Source organism: Perissodus microlepis, chromosome 19 (assembly GCF_051167445.1).
Source record: "Perissodus microlepis isolate ML-2025 ecotype Zambia chromosome 19, ASM5116744v1, whole genome shotgun sequence".
Taxonomy (NCBI): domain Eukaryota; kingdom Metazoa; phylum Chordata; class Actinopteri; order Cichliformes; family Cichlidae; genus Perissodus; species Perissodus microlepis.
Genome location: NC_140479.1, coordinates 10,078,154 through 10,099,438, shown reverse-complemented (window position 1 = coordinate 10,099,438; position 21,285 = coordinate 10,078,154). Strand labels below are relative to the sequence as shown.

Below are 21,285 nucleotides of genomic sequence, written 5' to 3'. Positions count from 1 at the left end.
GGGGTCTTGCAACTTTAATGAAAACAGACTCCAAAGGATTTTTTTTTCCTTCTCCCCATCTCTCTTTCTTCTTCCCTGTCACAAGAGAGCACCACGGCTTCTTTATAAAAAAAATATATATATTCCCCTCCATAACCCCACAGAACAGATAACAACTCGTTCAATTAAGCGACTTCGCCCACATTAAAAATTCAAGGTGAAAAGTGTAGAGCGAGTGAAGGAGAAGGATGGGGCGAGTGAGGTTGTACTAAATTGTACTCTTTAATATTCGACTCAGAAATACAAAAAAAGACAAACGAAGAGGCGTGAGGCGAGGAGTCCGTGGCCTTGATTTTGATGGGGGGAAAATAAAATAATCCCTCGTCAAAATGGAAATGTGGCCACAGTGGAATCTCCACAGTAAGAGCAGAGGAAGCTGTGGAAATGTTGCAGGAAAGAAAGAGGCGGCTGGATTTTCAAACAGAGCAAGCGTGCGTCTCGAAAGGACTGAATAAATAAGCACGCCGTCGCTTGAGACGGGATCAATGACACTGACACTGAATCTGTCAGGAGGCTGAGCTCCCGCCGAGACACACGCGCACACACACACACACACACACACACACACACACACACACACACACAATCATTTTCCTTTCTCTCTCACACACTCGCCATCCAAACACCCCTCCCTACCCTGCCTTTCATGCTTTCTTGCCCCTCTCTTCTCCTCATCCCCATCCCCCTCAGTCGCTCTTCTCCACTCCTTTGGAAAAAAACCAAAAACAGAAGAAGCGATGGATTTGGATGGAGAGGGAATAGAAAACAACTAAACGGTGCATGCACGGGGAAGGCAGGTGTAAGACAAGACGACAAAGGATAATCACAAAATTCAAAGAGCACTCACAGGGCGATACAAACGTAAAGATTAGAGAAAATGGTTGAGGGGGCGCCGATGCAGAAACTGATATTATGTGGCAAGAATTGCTCATTTACTCTGGAGTCATACGTGCAGAAAATTACATGCATGTTTCTGCTAAGCTGCAGAAACACCGGCCTCATACAGCTCTCTGATTGGCTGCCACCTCCACGGTTCCTTTGACCCTCACACCTACTGTTCAACTGGGTTTTAGAGAGGCTCAACACAACTCAACAAAAATATAAATATACTTTGTTAGCTTCCAGCTAAATTTCTATTTTCTTAATTAGTTTTGGTGGAATTTCTCAGCTTTGATGGCAGGTTTGTTGATGGAGAGTCGCAGGCAGCTTAGAAAATTGATGGATGGTTTTATTAATACCTAAAGGTTTATATATTTATTTCTGTATTAAATGTGTACTGTTTGTGTACTTTTCCCCACTGCCATCTTCCCAAGCTCAATCTTTTTTTATTTTTATTTTTTACATTCAGAGTCAGGTCCATAAATATTTAAGCATTCTCTTACCCTTTACCCGCCCCTGTTGCTTGTCTTGTGTTTCTCTGGTATATTGATAGTCATGTGCTTTTTGTGCTGAGGTGATTTTTCTGTTATCAAACTAGGAGCTCAGTCTGAGTGGAGTTTTTTTTCTCCTCCTCTTACCTCATGTTATGTATTTTCGTTGTTTTTTTTCCTATCAGCCTACCTTTCTGACATATCTCCCCAATGTGATGTTTGTGTAAAGTTGGTCAGAAGGTTCCTGTAACCCTAATTTCCTTCGTGATTAATAAAGTATTCTGATTCTGATTCTGATTTAACTTTTGTAATATTGCCTCTGTTCTCCACCACAGTGGATTTTAAATCAGATGGTCCAGATGTGGATGAAGTGCAGACTTTCAGCTTTGATTCAAGAGGTTTAACAAAAACATGCAATGAACTGTTTAGAATTAGGGATTTTTTTTAGGGCTCAAAATTAACTGGACATAGTTTTAAAAAGGAAACACGTTTGAACTCAATGACTTACTGAAATCTAGAACTCGTATGCATCACCAAATGCTGCGTTTCCTCCCTTGAGCCCCTCTGCATTTACATTCACGAAGGCATTTCCTGAATGTAGACTTTGACAATGATGTGCTTTCCTCTTCGAGGGTGTTGACTTGGTTAGATGCTGTGCAGTTGTTGTGCAACTCTGTTTTCATGCACTTGTCTTCCTTGAGCTGTTCGGTGCATTTACTATTTTTTCAAAACTACCTGATTACAACTACTAAAAACGAGTGCTTGGAATCAACTCAGCTTTTCTCTACTTTGTCATGAAACATCTGTCACCTGTCCAATTAACTTTTAACCTCTGTGAATAAAAATGGTTGTAATTTTTAAACAGTGCAATGCTTTTATTAAACCTCTTGAATTAAAGCTGAAAGTCTGGATTTTTGATTTAAACTCCACTGTGGTTGTATGCAGATGCAAGATTTGCATCTCTGTCCGAACACTCATTGACCTAACTGTATGACTTCATGCTCTGCTATGCAAAGTGTGTCATGGGGTCAACTTTGCATGAACAAAGAGCCCAACAGTTAATCCAGCGACTAGCCTTTTTGCATAGTAAAGCAGAAATGCACATGGAAGTGAAGTAAATGCATTTACAGAGAAAATATATGGAAAATTGACTGCAATGTAATGTAAATCCAAAGTAAAAAAACAAACATTGGTGCATTTAACAGCTTCCACATTTGAGTTATGTCTCAGTTTGGCACTTTTGTTCCTCCATATAATAAACTACATGAGAAAAATCCCACTTCCCACACATCTGAGTCTTTATTTTGCTGTAAAGGGAACAGAGAAGATCTATTCTAGTCACCCCACCTCTGCCCCAGGCTAATCCTCCAGTCCACCCCTCCTCACACTGATACCTTTAACTGTGAGAGTCTCTAACCATGACTAAGTTGCCTTTAATAAACTGAACCAGGTGCCTTTGGCTGGTGATTTCACCACTGTGCAGGGAATCGACGAGGACATCACTCTGTGAGTGAGAGAGATCACAGGGAAAGCCAAGCAGATCTCCAGTATTTCACGTGACCTCTCTGGAGGGTGTAAAAGCCAAGAGCAGAAGAAAGAGAGGAAATTTTCTGTGGTGATGAAGAGCGACCATGCGTACCTTCTTTGGCAGCCTGCCAGAATTCAAACGCCACTTTGAACGCCTGAGCCACCGTTAGAGTTACCGCCTGGGCCTGTTGGGACGGAGGAAGAGACAGAGACAGGAATGAGGGATGAATAATACACGATACGCATCTCATGCATTACAGGAAGGAAGGGAAGGTATGGCCGTGACACAAACAGGAAACGACCATCGACATAAGAAGGATTTTCTTCACAGATACTCTGAGAGAGGGAAGAGAAACTCGCGGACAACACGACGAGTTGTTTATGCAACTGGGAGGATACGTGGCCTTTTGACCACAATGAAATTAGTGAAGGGAAGGAAGAGGAGGGAGCGGCTCTTTCGGCAAAACTCCAGGGATGGTGAGAAAGCCGAGAGAGGGATGACAACCTGCTCACCTTTCATGCTCCCACGACTTAATATTTACACATTTGCATAAATACAAGTAAAGTGTCAGCGCTGTGACTCTCAGGTCTCTGAATAAACTATTCTTCGTGTGTGGCCAGGTGCAGAAGCTGCATGTTTTACCTGAATACAAAATTTTATTAAGGCTCTGAAGCTGCAGTGTGTCCTTAGCTCACATTGCATTTATTCATAGAAAACGTTTCGCAGTAGATTTCTTTGCATTATGAGAAATCTGCCTCTTTAATGCCAGTTCCTTCACTCAGGGATTACATTACATTTATCACATTATTACATTTATAACCCTATCATGTCATTTCCTGTATCCCAGCTGGGTAAGCTTTCGTCTGAGCAGCAGTGGTACTGGTGGTTACATTTTATCATTTTACAACAGTGCTTGTTTTTTAACAGACCAAAAAACACATTTGCCAAAATGTTCAATTTACCTTTAAAATAAAGGAAAAGACAGGAAGTGTTTCATACAGAAAGTAAGTGCATGTAAGTCACCTACACTTGTGTAAACTGGAGGCTGATTCTGTTATTTTTTGTGTGTGCCGGGGAAAAGAAAGAAACCTTCATTATAAAAACTAATTGCTATGACAGATTAACCTTTTATTAAACCTCCTCTTATGTCATTATTGTCGAGCAGATTAGCACAACGACCCCGCTGAATAAGGTTTTCGCCTTTTTTACAGTGATGGGGAGCTTTGTCCTTCCTTTATCCACCCCAAAAGTTGTTTTAATTATAGTGTGGACATTAAGTTATAGATCAGGCTTTTTTCCTGGGCGAGCGATCCAAACCACACAGTAACATATTGATGGCTAACCTGTGGATCATCTCCAATCCTGTCTTTTCTGAGGTTTGGTTTATTTTTTGCATCTTCTTCCTGCCGTATGATGGTGCCATCAACATGAACGACGTCTTCATTATGCTAATGTGTGTATATTAGCCTAACTGTAGCTCAGTTGCTGGCATTTATTTATTGCAGTGCTGTTAAACCCTGTGGGCAAGACCTGAGCAAACAGACACCGATCATTTTATTGAAGCTGACTCTGGACTGTTTTGGGGCTCAAAGAACAGGACTCAGACGTCCTGTTGCCCAGCGACAGTCGACAAGCTTGAAGTCAGCGACCACGTCGACTCTTCACTCAGCAGGTGGTGTTTGAAAAATATCAACTTACTCACCATTTTCCTCTTAGCGCAGAGGAAGGCGTGACACTCGAGGGTCTCGTTGTGCTGACTCTGGACGATGTAGGCAAACACTTTGTCGTGCATTTTGTCCGCAGTGCAATATGATATTCTGAAACAAACACACACATTCAGAAAGCCTTTAATTTAAGACTCATCTGGGATTAAATGAAACTTTATCTGCTCTAAGCCCTTAAGCTATTCCAGAAATCTAACTTAAAACTGCACACGTGATCACACACACACACACACACACACACACACACACACCAGCTGTGTGCAGGTACACAGCTGGACAAAGTCATAAGTCTGAAAGGGAACGTGTCCAGTGGACATCTGGGCTGTTTGGTTTCTGTTACTACACACACCCACAGTGTCAACCCATAAATCATAGTGGGGGCATTCCATATAAAAAACAGTTTAATCTGGAAAACAATCAGCTGCTTTCTGGTACAATAACTCCAGTATGTTTAATGATGCCACGCAAAATTTACCATGAATATTTTCCCATCTTGTAAGCCCTCAAAGTACATCCGTGTTGAAATTTATGCTGTATAATTTCAGCACTTTTGAGCCATCATAACTTCATAAATACAGGAGATATCTACATGGATTTTTATAGGTCTGAATCGGATGAATTTAACTCCCACTGCAAGCATCACAATCTAAAGTCAAAACCTCAGCTTTGTTCAAACAGGTGTCATTTAACCCTGCTGGTACCCTGTATGTTTGATGGGATTTCTGATCATTCACCAGAGAAAACTTTCAAGTCTCATATCACCGTGTGATTGAAGGAGCAGCCATCAATCTTATAACCTCTCTTTTTTTTACCCGGGGCGCTTTTGGAGCCATGATTCCTTCTGTGTTCAAATAATTTTCTAATTTTCTTTTGACAAAGAGCCGTCATGCTAATAATTTCTCTAACATAGTTTGGACCTAACATATCACCCCTGAGCTAAAACTGAAGGTTCAAGAATCCTAAAACTCTGAGCTCACAGATGAGCCTCAATCACAGAAGTACAAGCCAGGAGCTCAAGAAACTACAGCTGCATGTTCCCCTCCAAAAATTATTAAGAGCGTAAAAGGGACACAAAATCTTACAGCAAAAATAAATAAATAAATAAATCAGAAATTCTGGAAACACTGGAGCAGATTTGGAAGCACAAAATTTCACCCTGCCTTAATGTAACTGGAGGAGCTTTAATTTCACTGTATGCTGGTAAAATTGCATGGCTTTGTGAAATATGTTAAATTCGCTGCGGCCTGGACTCTGTGTAGACCATGGGGAAAACGTGCACACGCAGAAGGTCATCTTGATGTGCAAATCGTCTGCGTCGCTCTGTCAGTCTCAGGTGCAGAGTACGCTTTCAAATTAAGCCATAATAGCTTTGCTCCACTATTTGATCATGATGCCATCACTCTAACGCCAAAGACTCGAGCGCGACGGCCATTCGGGGAGGGGATACCCGAGATGATGGAAGAAGGATATAATGAATTTCTGCCATCTGTCCTTCCTTTCTCCTTCGCGCATCATCTTCACTGTGCGATAGTCACACAGTCTGCTAACCAATGACTGAGACATAGAAAAGTTTGGAGGGGTGAAGAATCACAGCTGTGATCTGAGGAACACAACCGAGATTTACGGGCAAATGTTTAGGCGGGAGGGCGTCGGGGAAAATTGGGTGTCAGGCAAATCTGTTTGTTTTATTGGCCGTTCATCTTCTTAGCAGATGTCTGGCGAGCAGATACAGCCAGCTGCTTTACGTCTGAGCTCTATGCTGAGGTCACAGCTGGACTCGCCCGGTACAGCTTTTTAATTACTATAAACTAAGCAAGTTCATAATTAACGCAGCATTTTCCTGGAGATCTACAGCAAAAGTAGAGGGTTGGTGCTGAACAATGACGCCAACGCGGACGTGTCAGCTTCCTCTGATATCCACTTGAGTTCACGTGGACATTTTAACAAGTAAGATCGCTTACAGCCTGCAACCAAACTTCTTTATGGCCTCTTCATAACATCTCAAATAAGGTTGAACTCATCCACCCGGATACTGCAGTTACAGCTGGAGCTGGGACGTGCCCATGACTTGTCTTAGGTCCTTTTAAAACAAAACCGTAGCAACCACTCCATGGACCTGGTGGTGGAGGGATTTGGGTGCCCGAGAGATCCCAGAAGCTATAGCAAGTCAGTCGTGAGCGAAGAGCAGCACCAAGCCTGACTCACGAGCAAGCTATAGAGACGACAACTAGTAGGTCCAGAAACCTGGCCTGCACCAGAGACACCTCAACCTCCAGGCTCGAGCCACATGAGCTCATTTTCCTGTAGCACACCACCTGTGGGCGGAGCTGCAGATGTGAAGTGCTTTGTGGCAGTTGAAGGCAGATGCCTTGGAGGTCGAATCCCGGCTACTTAAACTAGCTTTAATGGAGTAAGGAGGGTTGTTTTGTGGACATAAAGGTTTATGCTGCATTTTTGGGCCTGATTTCACTTTTCAGACCTGGAAGCTCTGTTTTATATTGAGTCTATTAGTTAAATAGCGAGAGAAATATATGAAACAAAAGAAGTTAGCTGTTCTAGCTCCACCCTGTTATTTGGCTCTCCTATCACCAGCTTTAACAACACCCACATAGCCCATGGGAATAGGAGTGTCTACTCCTGCATCTCCCCAAATCCCACAGTGTATAAATTGCTGAAAATCGGCTCAGAAATCACAACTTTCAGGTTTTCTTCAGTATCCAGTTAATCCAGTGATAACAGGACGTGCTGTCAGCTCTTCCTGCATCATTTTAATTTGAACAAATATGGAGCTCGGGGCTAAAACTGTAGATCCCTGCATAATTTTCTGAAGCCCATTTCGCTCACTTCCTCCAGAATGTCCTTGGTTAAAAAAAAAAAAAAACATTCCTCACAAAAAAATGATGCAAATAAAAGAAATTCTTACAGAGCAAATGAAGAATTGATCTTAATGTGTTTGGATACACTTACAGCTTCCAGCAACAGAATTAATCAGCTGAGTTTTATCTCCACCCAACCCTGTGACATCTGTCATTCTGCCTCACCCTCCCTTTGCACAACAGTGAAAATGTTAGCCAAGTTTAGTCCCCCCCAAAAAAAGAAAAAGAAAAACAGCCTGGAGATGGAGAGATGAGAATTTTAATATAGATAAATGGTGCATGCTGGAAAATTAGATCCATCTTGCACAGCTAGGCGACAGTTGTTCAGTGATAAGCGATGCAAAATTGAGCAGGTGGGGAGACTTTCCTCTCAAATACAGGCAGAAACACGACTTGTCCATCAAATGGCTCCATGATACCTTGAGAAAACGGTCAATAATTTAAATGTTGTCCTCAATCTGCCAGCTTTGAAAAGAAATTAGTGTACACAGCCCACATTCATGCTGGGAAAAACGCTGGAAAGTCCCATCTCTCCTTGAATTGTCAACTCATATAAGTGGAATTTGAGAAAAGTGAATCCAGCTCGGGGCCAGCAGAGGCGAGGCAACTTTTATATGCAAGCTCTGGCAGGCAAGTGAGCTTTTAAGACAAGTGTGTGTAAGACACATCTGAGGTAAAAGCTCAGACACACAGCTCCCGAGAGCACTGAGACTGATTAGAAACAGCGCTGATAGACTCCTACCCTCCCTGCCTCTCCCACCGCCTTGGGAGCGCCACACCTCCTAACACTCACATCTATCCAGTGATAAATGACAGCAAGAGGTGGATAACAACTTTTGCTTTATTGTGAATGATAAAGAGAAGCTTAGGGTGAAACTATTTTACAAATCCAGACAACCTGGTCAGGTCAGCGGCACACAATGTTTGCCTGAGGAGGTGAAAGAGGCAGACTGACCTGTATATGGAGACGTTTTCTATCAGCTGGTTTGAGGCACTGTCACGCAGGATGATTCCACGAGGGGAGACCGTTAACGAGACTTTCTGGAGCTTTTTTCCACTGGCTTTGGCCTGGAGAAAGGAACATGTAGAGAGAGGAAAGGGTGGAAAGAGAAAGGGTGGAGGCCACAGAAACAAAAAGAGGGAGAGAGAGTTAGCTAACAGAAGGAAAAAGAGGCTAAAACCTCAGGTGCTAATCTTCATTCAGCATGGTTAAAAATAAAAACTACATAAAACATTAAAGTGGAATGTTAGACCCAGTGGGCTGGAACAACCAACCTATTAAATGATAACTTCTATCTCTCGTAGCAGTTTTATTCACATAAAGAATATTTTAGCTAAAAAGAAAAAATGTGTTTTATATCCTCAAGTTTAAAATTACTCTGAGGTTGAGATGTAGAAATGCTTTAAACCTTCCCTCCGTTTCACTTTAGTGTAGTAATGTGAAGATCATTTTAACCTGGGCCTAACTGGGCCTACCTGGGCACGGAGTTCATTTCCAGCTCCATATTTTCATTCCTGGTTTTATCAAAGTAGCTTCGCGTGATGCGCTGCTCAAAACAATCCTTCTTTATCATTTACCAAGGCTTGATGCGCGGTCTGTTGGAAACAAGCTATTTTAGCTCTTCCACCTTTAAACATACTTGCTTCTAATTGGCTGCCCATTGCACACACAAGGTTTGAATGGCAGGTGGGCGGAGCTTCTGTGTCCATCTCAGGGACATCATCAAGTTTAGAAAAAGCACCTGAAACTGTGCGCTTAGAAGAGTCTAAAGCCTGAACTTGTGGCTCTCAGGATTACTTGTACAAAGGCCCATCATATAATACTTCAGCCATGTTTAATATGAGCACCTCTCGTGGTTAGAGCGCCTATGTGAGAGCAAATAATTCAGGGTATCGTATACAATCTATGTGGCGTCTATCGTTAGACAAAAGCACTGTCACACAAACCTGTGCGATAAAGATTATTTACTTTATCAAGTCTATTGCTTAAAATCGCTCAATTCCCATTCAGGAGTAAGCATCCTCTGCAGGGGGGCCATTAAAGGCAGGCAGCAGATTAGACCCAATCAGAGCGTCTGACTTCATTCACCATGTCCCACTATTCTGCCACCGCTAACTTCATTATCCACTGAGCTGCCAGATCCAATAACATTAAGCTCTCCACCATGATAAAGCTGACTGAGTCACACAGTGTCCACATACTAATTGCATCCTCCTCTAAATGTCAACCTGGGCCTTAGGGAAGCAGCCAACCAGTCACTTTTCACCGAGGTGTCGGCGAGGTCAGGTCATAATGGAGCACGCTTCTGAATGACTAAAATATTTAAGCGGCAGAGGTGATGATGAAGAAAACGCCACGTATGCTCGAGAGAAACTCATTTTCTTGGAACCATTGGCTGAACATTAAAAAGAGATTTTAAACTACTCGTGTGTGTGTGTGTGTGTGTGTGTGTGTGTGTCTCACCGTTGCCACTATCCTCTTGACAGCTGCTGCTGAGAGCTCCTCTCCTTTGGGCTGCTCGACCATCGTGACCCCCAGATACTTAAGCTGGAACGTCATCCCCTCCAGTAGGGTCTCTCTCGTGTCCGTCCAGTTCTCCGGCAGCTCTGCAACATGAGACACACACCAGTGACACTTCGGCACGGCAGGCTGAAAATCAGACATGTCAGCACTGCTTGCAGGCTGGCAGAACGTGTCCTTATCATGGGTCTGTGCACCCTCCTTTCACAATGGTAAGATTATGCTCTTGTATGGAGTATATTACACTTGCTACATTAAGGACCGTGAGCTCAACTTGGGTGAGTAACAGGAAAAGCAAGGCCTTCAACCTGACCCTCACGGATCAACTGATTTGTTTACTAATAAACAAAATCTTAACACTAAGAATAGTTTTTGATTTAAGGGCCCTCAAGGGCAATTTACTCAGCAGCAAAACTGCACAATTTCATGTCTATGTTGTAGAGGAACAGAAACAAGCACTGGTGCCCTCCATGTTAGAGCTGTTTCCTGATTTAAAAAAACACTTTGGGCAAACTTTCAGTGGCGTTACCACCATGTGGTATAGGCGGCTAGTCATAATAAAAGAAAAGGTTTGCTGTTCACCAACATTCAGATAGCAGACTCATGTTCTACCTATGAGTTCTTCTGTGCTTTTTAATATCGTCACATTTTAACACTAAAATAACGTAGCTGTGTGATCTTGTAAGACCAGCAGAAGAGGTTTGCAACTGTTGCTTCACTGCCTCAGATTGCAACAGTTTTCTTTTTGCATAAAACGGGATGTCCTCATCTGTGGCCTCACATTCAAATTGCATGAAATTAACAGTAGATTAAATGCACAAAATATTCTGTTAATTCTGAGGGGGATGTGGGAACCCACAAGGATGAATGCATAACTTTATATCATAAAATTATACATCCATTTTTTGCATCTCTTTATACTTCATCAGTAATCAAAGAAGAAGCAGCTGTAGTTTCTTTTTAATCATGCAATAAACATTTTTCCATTCATAAAGAAAAAGGTGGTTTTGGCCTCACTGATACTAGTTTCAGTGTTTCTTTTAGTTTTATGTGATTCAGTGTGTGTCAGGGACAAAACCTGAGCAGTTCAGATTAGACACGACAACAAAAACAGCTGTTGAAGGCAGCTGACTCGGAGTCATGCAAACGTCCCCAAGCCTCGAGAAACATGTGCATCCATGCCTGCATAAGCTGTCTGTGATGGCACACGTGACCAACATGAGGAGGACTAAAGCTAAAGACAAGCTTGGTTAACTGAACTTTTTTTCCTACTTTGTTTTGGTGAACTATAATGACCTCTAGTAAAATAAATAAATAAATAAATCTATGTGCTTCATAAGGTGCCATTCACAAAGGCTTTACCCAGACGTCACTGCTGTCACCCCAACTACATGGAGTATTTCCATCAGTAAAAATGACTCCATCAGCAAATCTCCTGTTGTTTGGTACACGGGAGAAAAGGGAAACTTCAGACAATGAAACAATGGTGATAAAGTACCTTTCAAAGGAAGAGAGCTTTATCGTGAAGCTGGAAGTGTGTAGAGGAAATGTGGAGCTGCAGTTACTGACAGCCAAAGACTTTAGTTTGCTTAATTTGCATGAATCACACATTAGCAAAGCATAACGGCAGTTTTTTTTAATTACTCTTCAGTGCATCTGTTCTCTGCTTTCGCACTTCAAATCCGTTTCAATATCAGTAATTATATATCCAATAATATATACATATATATATACAATAACACAATTATACACACAATTAAGCACAGCCTCAGTTTCACAGTTATCCCGTTCTTTCCCATCGTCAACCTTTATTCTGGTAAAAACACTGATTACAAAAAACACCAACATTTAAGGGGAAAAACAATATGAGCAGTGCTGTGTAGATCATACATCTCTTGCAGATTCAAGAGGAAAAACTAGTCGCTCTTTCCTGTTTGCCACATTTCATACATAATCCTGCCAACTCCTGCCGGTGAAGCTATTCATAAAAGACGGCTCAGGGCGACTTTGTTTTCGTCTTATTGTGCCATTATGAATAAAGCTTCTGCATCTGGTCAAGTAGTGCCAAATCCCCGACACCTATGTTCAACTTATGCCAGCACATCGCATTAGATACCCAACAAAGCAGAGCAAACTCAGTAAATTAGAAACCAGCTGCATAAACAGCAGGAAAAAAGTTTCTGAGTGGAAGTTCACACAAGTAAACAACTGCTGTCACTGTTCAGCCATTTGCTCCAACAATAAACAAGCCGAGCTCTCCTTGGAGCTTGTAAAAGGTTTAGGGCTTGCCTCTGTGTGGTGTGATTGAGTGAGAGGCAGAGGGAATCCATTTCCCCCTTCAAAAGGTCCATCGGAAAACATTATCAACGACAGCACTAACCCAGGGTCTTCGACGTGATCGGCTGTCAGTGCCACAGTGTTTCTGTCCAAGATGTGCAAACAGGTGCAAGTGGGAAGAGTTTAGGCCTTTCTAAGGGCTTCAAATGTAACGTTTGTTAACCTAACGTTTCTCCTACTGGTATTGGTCTTCTCTAAAGGAATTTCACCCAGACTGAAAATAAAAATATACAATTCAGCCATGACAAGCAGCCATGCTTGTCTACATGCAGACTAATCGTTACGTGCACTGTCACGCTCGAAAGTCCCAAATGAGCAGCAAACATCTTATTAGACATGCAGCATTTAAAAGATTCTGGGCCACACCAATGCTGAAAATACCAGTATGGCCTATAACACTGTTATAAACAATAACAAGTTTTAAACTTTACGTCATACTTGCTTTAAACACTTCCATTCCATAAAACTGACACACCAAAAGCCGATAGGATGATGGTCGCCAAGAAGGCCAATAGCACTGTACAACATATTGTGATTCCAATCATTTAGAACACTCATCTAAATGTAATATAACGCTCTTATTTATTTTAATGTGAGGGGTTTCTTTGACCCCATTGATCAAAATAAATTAAAAAAAAAAAATCACACCAATCCATTAACACTGATACTGGTGTTTAAAGCAAGCTGCAGTCTAGTCCTGAGCAGTAGCTTATGCAACCCAAAGGTCCCTGCATCAGTGCTGATATAGGAAGTGAAGAAGTCAAAACAGGAAACAAAGTGATTGCAAAGAATTATTCAAAGTTTCTACAGAAGGTCATTTCCAAATTTCCCTCTGAGCTCCGGCGCTGATTTATCTTTGAAATGCCAGTAAAGACCAACCCACGCATGCACGACACCAGTGACATTAGTTTTGGCGCACGGCTCCCTTGGCAAGGGTGTCAGTGGCGAGCGTAAACTGCCAGTTAGGTCGAGACCAGCTGATGGGGCTTTGATCATAAAGCCCATTTCACAAGGGCAACCGCCCGTTCCTGCGTGCCTGAGCCTCGACCACAGGCTGTGGGTGCAGATGGCGACAAAGAAAAGCCCAGGCTACAGGGGACTTGGCAGCCACAGCGAGACACCGAGGGATGAAGCCAGTCGTGGACGGATACCATTAACTATGAAAACGCTGTGAGTTCTTCCCTTGTTGACCAGTGGCTCACTTTTACACCATGTTGGCTCGAGCCGAACTAAATAGAGAGTGAGACTGGGCTTTTTAACCGAAAACACGTAGCTGTAAAGGACAGGGGTTCAACTGATTTTATCAAAAAAAAAAAAAAAAAAAATCGTATTGATTTTGTTTTCATTATATCGTGGAGTAAAAACCGTAACTGATATAAAAATGTAGTTAATGGTACAGCACGAAACAATTTTATGCCTTTTCTGAGGAACATTTTAACTAGTTCCCATTTTGTAAATGTAAATAAGTACTTAATTTAAAAACTGCTGAACAAATATAAAAGGAGACCATTGATGTGCAAAAAACTATTTCAGTTTTCCAAAGCTTTTTGAACACAGTTACTGTAAACAGCAATTTAAGACACCATATAATTTAGGGAACATAAACCATTTGGAAACAGCTGCTAGCCTATAATATTCCTTTGTTCTCCAGCCAAACCAACCCAGTGTGAGTGGTTATGGAGAATGGTTTTTAATGGTCTAAAAGCAGCTCCAACCAAACCGACACTTAAGTAATGGGCGAGTCTGACAGTGGACGTCCCACTCCAAGGTCGAGCTCTTTGAGCTCCTGAGTGGGGGGGCAGATGAAGCTCTCCTGCTGAGCTGATCCTGCAGTTACATTAGTGCCTGGATAAGAAAAACACTCACCATAATAGAATCTGTGGTGGAGAATCACTAGCTGCTATTCATAACTGAAACCAAGTTACAAGCAGTCTGTGGAGGCCATAAACGTCCATTAGGAGGGGCAGGCGCTCGAGATGTTTGCACACAAACGCAGCATCCAGCAGAGCATCCGTTCTCTCATGTTAATACAGTTTATTTCACTGTTAATCTGAGATGCTGTAATCTCATCTCATATCTGCTGTGCTTGTTTTTGGTTCGTTTTTCTTTTACTACCCACAGTAAGCTTTTTTATACTGCATTATAAAGCCACTTTGCTGTGCTATATTCTGCTTTTATATGACTAAAATGAATCATCGTTTAATATTTTATTTCAATTTTACTTTTCATTGAGTTTTATTTAAGTTTTAAATTATTCCGCTCCATACTGTTTTATATTTAACTTTTCCCCCCCCTCGCCTTTCCCTACCTCTCCTCGTCTTTTTCACTCCTTGCTTTAGCCCACCTTTCATTTCCTTACATTCCCTCTCCATTCCTTTCCTTTCTTTGCCTCACCTTACCTCTCCTTATCACTCTTCTCTTTTTCTTACCTCATCTCACCTTTTCTGTAATGGATAGAAACACAGGCTTAACCTGCACGGTCATAACATCTCTAACCTTGAATGCCTGCTGTTTGTAGAAGAGACAGCGAAGCTTCAGCTGAGAGACTTTCAGTGTTTACACAAAAGCCATGCCGCTGACAGGTCTGCTCCAATGAATTTCAACAAACTGTCAGACGTGCTCAGTAAATGCTCCGAGTGATTCAAGGATGAGGAGAGACGCCAATCACAGAACACGCACAGGCTCTGAAAGGCGAGCCGCTGAGCCACGCGTGACCAGCAGTTCACCCTGACTGCAGGGACTCAGGAATCCCTTATCGAGGGAGGATCTGGGAAGGCGATCGTAAGACAAGACTGCACAGATAACAAGCCGAGACTTCAAGTTCAGCAGATGAGACAAATGAGAACGAAACAACAGCTTTCTTCAAAAGCTGGCACGATAGCGGTTCAAATGAGCAACTCTGTAACTGGAGCTATTTTTAGCCTGCTGCATACACCCAGAGTACTACTTTATATGCAATAATAATCCATTTTCATATTGGTCACATTTGCATTAGCACAACTAACACCCCCACCAGCAGCAGCCTCTGTGCAGCTGCGGTGCTGATTAGAGCAAACTTCAAAGGCTTCTCAGCCGGTCAGTGAGAGCTGCTCACGGGTGACACTGCCTGTAAATAAGCCTGAGAGAGCAGGTGATGGAGAGCTGCTGTTAGCTGAGAGGAGGGGGACAGGACAGGTAGAGCCTGTGCTTATCAGCGAGCACGAGGGTCTAATTAAGCAATCTTCTTCAAAGGATGGAGCGGATAAATAAAGCAGGGTGCTACATTTTGGTCCCTTTCTGGGTCAGATGGTCATGTGCTGCAAACACAGCTGGTTCTGTCCAAAGGATATAAGTATAATTAGCTGCCGGTGTGTTTTCTTTATATGTAGCTCTCAGTCACAGAGGTCTAGAGACCAGCCAGTGATTGGGGAATACAAACTCTTCGATAGTAACCTGTGGCTGCAAGGTAAAAATGTGTATTGCCCAGCAAAATGGCGAGTTGATGCTGGAGGTTACTGGGAGTCACTAGGTAAAACTGGTCACAAAAACGTATACTGCACTGCTCTAAAAACCTCCTCCTTGCAATGGCTTTGGTTGCAAGCAGGTTGCAGACAAGTTTGTAGCTTTCCTGGAAACTATGACTGACTGCAGCAAACTCACATCAACTACTCACTGAACTTAATGTGAAACTGAAAAGTGTGACGCATACTAACAGCAGAGACCGTTTGCCTTCAAAGTAAAAGTTGCACCAGTAAGACACGACTTTTACTTTTACGGAGAACAGTCTCCATTTTCAGTATGCGTCTTTCGTGCAATCTGCCTGCAACCAAAGCAATAACGAAGCAGACTTTTAGAGCTTCTTTTCGACACATTTCACCCAGCAACCACTCACCAACTCACTGGGGGATGCATCACATCAGAGATTTATCATACGTTTACATCATCTGCAGTGTTCACATTATAAGGAACAAAGACTGGGAAACTGAAATCTCAGCACAGGAATGGAAATCAGATTGTGCTGTGACTTATAGTTACACTTTAACTCATTCATTAATTTCAATATCACTCCTCTGAAGTTAAATCATTACAATAGGCATAAACCAGACATATGCACCAAATGCATACCAAGGAACTCTTTGATTGATTGTCATAAAAACACACAGCTCATTTTTCCCGGTTTTCCTGCTGCACTGAACAAAGTTATCCTTGGAAATAAAACAGGTTTGACAGAGTCGCCCACACAGTTCATGTTGAATCCACACATTTCTTTACATGTTTAAATTTTGATATGACAAAGGTTAAAGCAACAGTATCACAGACTCATAATAACCCCTGATAAAGGAGCCTCTGACAATCAGTCACTGAGGCGTATGCAGCCCATAATCACACAGTTCACTCTGCCAATCAAATCCTGCTGCCATCCCGTCAGTCTCCTCCTGCCTCGGACAAGTTTCAACACTCCCAGCTGCAGAAGAAGAGGCGAACCAGGAAAAATGTACTGCTGCTTCATCGCTCAACTGCTGATGTGAGAAACCTCTAAAAAAAAAAAAAAAACAACAGCTCACAGTAAACTGAGAAGAACGTAATGTGTGTGATGTCTGGATCAAATGTTCCTGTAACCGACTGTGATAACAGGTCATTAAAGTGATGAGATTTCTGCACAAAGAGCATCTCTGACGCATTTCGCAATGTATGACAATGTCAGATTGTGTTCAGCTCACACTTCAAGCTCCTGAAATCTGTGGTTATTTCACTGAATTTCAGTTTTATAGCCAGTCTGTATATCAAAAACTGGAGCACAGAAAGAATTATTCATGACTGAGTCTTTGTCACGTCTTACAACCTTTTCCATCACCTCTGTTATTTTACTTTCTCTAATATCTAAAAGCTGAATAATCTTCCATTTATCCATCCATCCACCTTCTGCTGCTTATTCCCAGTCCGGATTGCAGCACTGGCAGTCTAAGCAGAGACGCCCACACATCTCTTTCCCAGAACGCACCATCCAGCTCTTCTGGTGAAACCCTGAGGCTTTCCCAATCTCACCAGTGTGGACATGCCCAAAACACCTCACTTACAAGGCACTCAGGAGGCACCTGATGAGGAGAAGAATTGGCTCGACTCTCAGCCCCTCCTTAATGGTTTCACAGGAAGCTCATCTTTGCTGCTTGTCTCTGTAATGCTTATTCTTTTGGTCATTTCCCACAGCTCCTGGCCACGAGGGGAAGGAAATCAGATCAACCAGTAACATTAATAGCATCACATTTACACTCAGCTCTCTCTTCAAAATAATTGGAGACGTTACACTAATCCTTCTGCCAGTTCCTGCTCCAGTCTCCTCTACCCGGGAACAAGAATCCCATTCCAGATAATCCTTGTCCAAATTCATTCATAAACATACAGCTTTTTCCCTCCATGTTTTACTCCAAGCAAACCAAAATGTGTCACTATTAACCATGAGGGGACGTCCAGTCCTCTTACTGTCTGGGGACAGCAGCAGCAAAAGTAAAAACAGGAAGAAGCCGCTCTGTTCTAAAGCCGTGAGCCCCCACTTACTTTTACACCTATTTGCTACATGTTGTGTACTGTGCACATATACTGCACTCATATCAGAGTAGACATATCCCAGAAAGCAATAGATACATGGCTAGAGCAAGGTGATTAGCTTAAACTTGCAGAGTACACCCGGTAGTTGGGTCAGATGAAGGTTAAATCATGTGCAATCACTTGGCATCAAGGGTTTGGTCTCAGTCTGGTTGATCTGGTCCACGCCTGAGTGCAATTACTGTGTTCACACCTGCATAAACAAACCCACTGGGGAGGGAGATCCATTTAAACTGACAGAACACCGCAGGAGCGAAAACACTCTAAAAATAGGGTTAACCTGTAACAACTGAACAACTGTTAGGAGTGCAATGCTGAATCACAATATCAACATACACGCACTACCAGATACATCTATGGTATCAATCTGAAACTTCTACATCGCCTTGTTCCCGAGTTATCACATTCACAAACTTGGGTGTCCACACTCCCCGCCCAACCACTGCTTGCCCCACAATCATTATCCCATCAGGTTAAATTAGAACTCATAATGTATTTATACACTATGTCTCCGCCTAAATTTTAAGATTAGGTCTGAAGGGTTAACCAAATATGCTATTAGTGAGATATGGCAGCAAGGCCCAGCTGCAGCTGTCTATCTTCTCTAGTGGTAAAAGGCAGAAAACATAACGTTGATGGTCTTGGCCGCTACTTTAAGATTCGATCATTACCCAGAAGTTTTCATGAAGTTTTAATGAAGCTAAAACTACAGAGGGAGATGGGTCCTTTTGATGCAACAAGAGATTAGGAGAGGCAAGACGGCACAGATGTCTTGGGAATAATAATCAAAGGGATTTGGTCGATGAGCCTGTGCAGAAGTGGTAAAGCAGTGGTGATGGTGGCGAGTCTTTTGGTCAAAGCCAACACAGAGGAAGGTCAGAAAGGATGAGTATCACTCTGCTCTTTCTGGCCATGCCTCTATTTTCTGATGGACAGAGGGTGACAAAGGACAGACGGAGGAGACAAATAAAGACTGAAGACGATGAAAGAGAAAAGGGAAGTGAAATATTTGTAAAATATTTTTAAAACAAGTTAAAAATCTGCAAATGAAGGCAGCAGGCGCACGTAAGTGCCGCCTTTGTACGACAAATGTAATGGACAATTAGGGAGATGCAACAGTTTAATCACTGTGGAAACAGCAGGAGCACTCCGCTGCGCCGCGAGTGCAGACTAAATAATGCAGTTCATACTGTGGAGCTCCCAAAGAGGGAGAGAGGCGCAGCCATACAGGCACAAAAAACACAAATCGCCACCAGAGCCATGCTGTCAACAGAGTCATTTTGTCACTGCAATCTATTCTGCTTCGAGCTGACATTAATAGTGTTTCTCTGCTTGAAAATGGATGAAAGCTCATCTCCAAGTACAAGACATGATTGCACAAGCGCTGAGAACAAATAAAAGATAAATAACAGTAACAGTCTTTTCAGCCCGAGGGACGCATGATTTGTGTCTGGCCCCGACAGCTTTATTAAGGAGGGCAGCCACAAAATTGGTCCCCCTCGCCTGCGACGTCAAATCAGCTGCTAAGAATCACGGTATTATTGTTCGGAAACATTTCGACTTACATCTGTAAACTCATCCAGTCTGGTTTCTTTTATCTAAAAGAAAAAAAACACAACAGAATTCAAGCCTTTACCATCAGCCTGTAACTTGGAACACACACACATGTAATTTTCTTCTCCTAGATTACTGTGAGCTATTTTTCACACGAACTGGTCCAGATGACACAGCAAGGCCGTTAAATTCTGCGATCCAAAGTGTCCGCATTCCAGCTCAGGTCGCACACCCTCGAGGTGATGCTTGCGATGCCATTTAAAATAACTCTGTGTCGAATTTTTTACAGAACTTCACGCGGTAACTCAACAACAACGTGACCTGGCTTTGTGAGTCACGAGCGGTGGGCAAAGGATAGCAATGTTGCTGTTGCTATGGAACACTTTGTTAACATCGACCGTGTCTCTGAGGTCATCTTTGTTGTGGTTGTATTTATCTGAAATGAATACAGAGAATTTCCAAAGGGATAATAAACACTACTAACTCACTCTCTAACCAGGTAGCCTGTGATTCCACATCACCCCTACGTTTGTTTCCCTTCACTGGCTTCCAGTGAAATTTAGGAGGTGTTTTACAATTTTAATGGAAGTACATACAAATGGCTGCACTCCTGCTTACAGACTACTGTAGTCAGCCTCTCTGGCCCTGGGATCAGGGCTTTTTCTTTAATCATTTCCTTTTGAATATGGGTCACACTAAATGCCTGAATGAAACTATATATAAGAATGTATGCCTGAATCTGTGTTTGTATCGACTCTAGGTTTTACAAAATGCTATACAGGTAAAGTTACTGTAACTTTGGAGCGACTGAGTCAGATCTCCTTCATCTTTGTGTGATGAATCACAATCAGTTCCACCGGTGGGAGTTAATGTTCCAACAGGATGTGGGAAAATCCTTTTATATTCCCGTTACTGACATCATCCAACAAGTTGTTTGCATGTGAGTAATCTGTTGTAGTGTCAACATGCAACAGGTATTTATTCCCCCATGTTTGCTATGAATCATTATTTCAGATTGCAGAAAGTGGGGAAGGGCAACTAGCAGCCAGCGTGACACAGTTTGGTTTGACACAAGCACAGATAAAAATGTCACCAGCAAAGCAGAGTGCACGGGTCGAGCCTGCAGCACTGACAGTTTGCTCCTTTGTTAGGATCAGAAAGGAGCTTCACAGCACTGAACTCTCTGCATGGTGCCGCGTGAGAGGAAAGGATCCCAGTGCACACGTCTGTAACCTCTGGATGCAAACTGTGAATGACTCATTGTTTTGGCTTAGCTGGACACGCTCCAGCACACCTGCATATCTTCTCATGAGCAAAATGGGAAATTCAATCTTCTCTGCAGTTTCAACTGGTTTAAAAACACATTTTATGGTCATACAGAGGAATCTGCACAGGAAAAAATTAAAAAAAGAAAAATCTGGCAACCCACAGGGTTTCAGTCTTGCTATGGTTGGAGATGTGAGTCACCCTGGGATACTGGGAAAGGCTGCACTGCCTGGCTGCCTTTTTATATGGTCCTCCCAGACAATCATGGTTTAACAGAGGTGCTGTTAAACACCACTGCTCTACAGACAGCGAGTCAAAGCCAGCTGTCAACCCAAACAAACTGACACGGATGTCTCCTGCAAAATGTCAGGGAGCATTTAAACCACCATGATTAACATGATTCTGTACAACTAATTAAATAAAAAGGGCCAAACACAGCAGTTTAACAATCAGATTCAATCTTCACAGCCCATTATTCACACGCATG

The 21,285-nt window shown here is 42.5% G+C and overlaps 1 protein-coding gene across 4 annotated transcripts in view; it reads right to left on the bottom strand.

Annotated features, from left to right (window-relative positions):
• ldlrap1b (low density lipoprotein receptor adaptor protein 1b) overlaps positions 1-21,285 on the bottom strand; it is a 51,012-nt gene that overhangs the window by 19,206 nt on the left and 10,521 nt on the right. For all 4 annotated transcript variants that reach the window (XM_084914190.1, XM_084914191.1, XM_084914188.1 and 1 more), the window contains exons 2-5: positions 10,002-10,144; positions 8,493-8,605; positions 4,640-4,754; positions 3,049-3,121 (exon numbers count right to left, since the gene is read on the bottom strand). In XM_084914190.1, the coding sequence (XP_084770316.1) occupies positions 3,049-3,121; positions 4,640-4,754; positions 8,493-8,605; positions 10,002-10,144 (444 nt within the window). The remainder of the gene's footprint in view (positions 1-3,048; positions 3,122-4,639; positions 4,755-8,492; positions 8,606-10,001; positions 10,145-21,285) is intronic.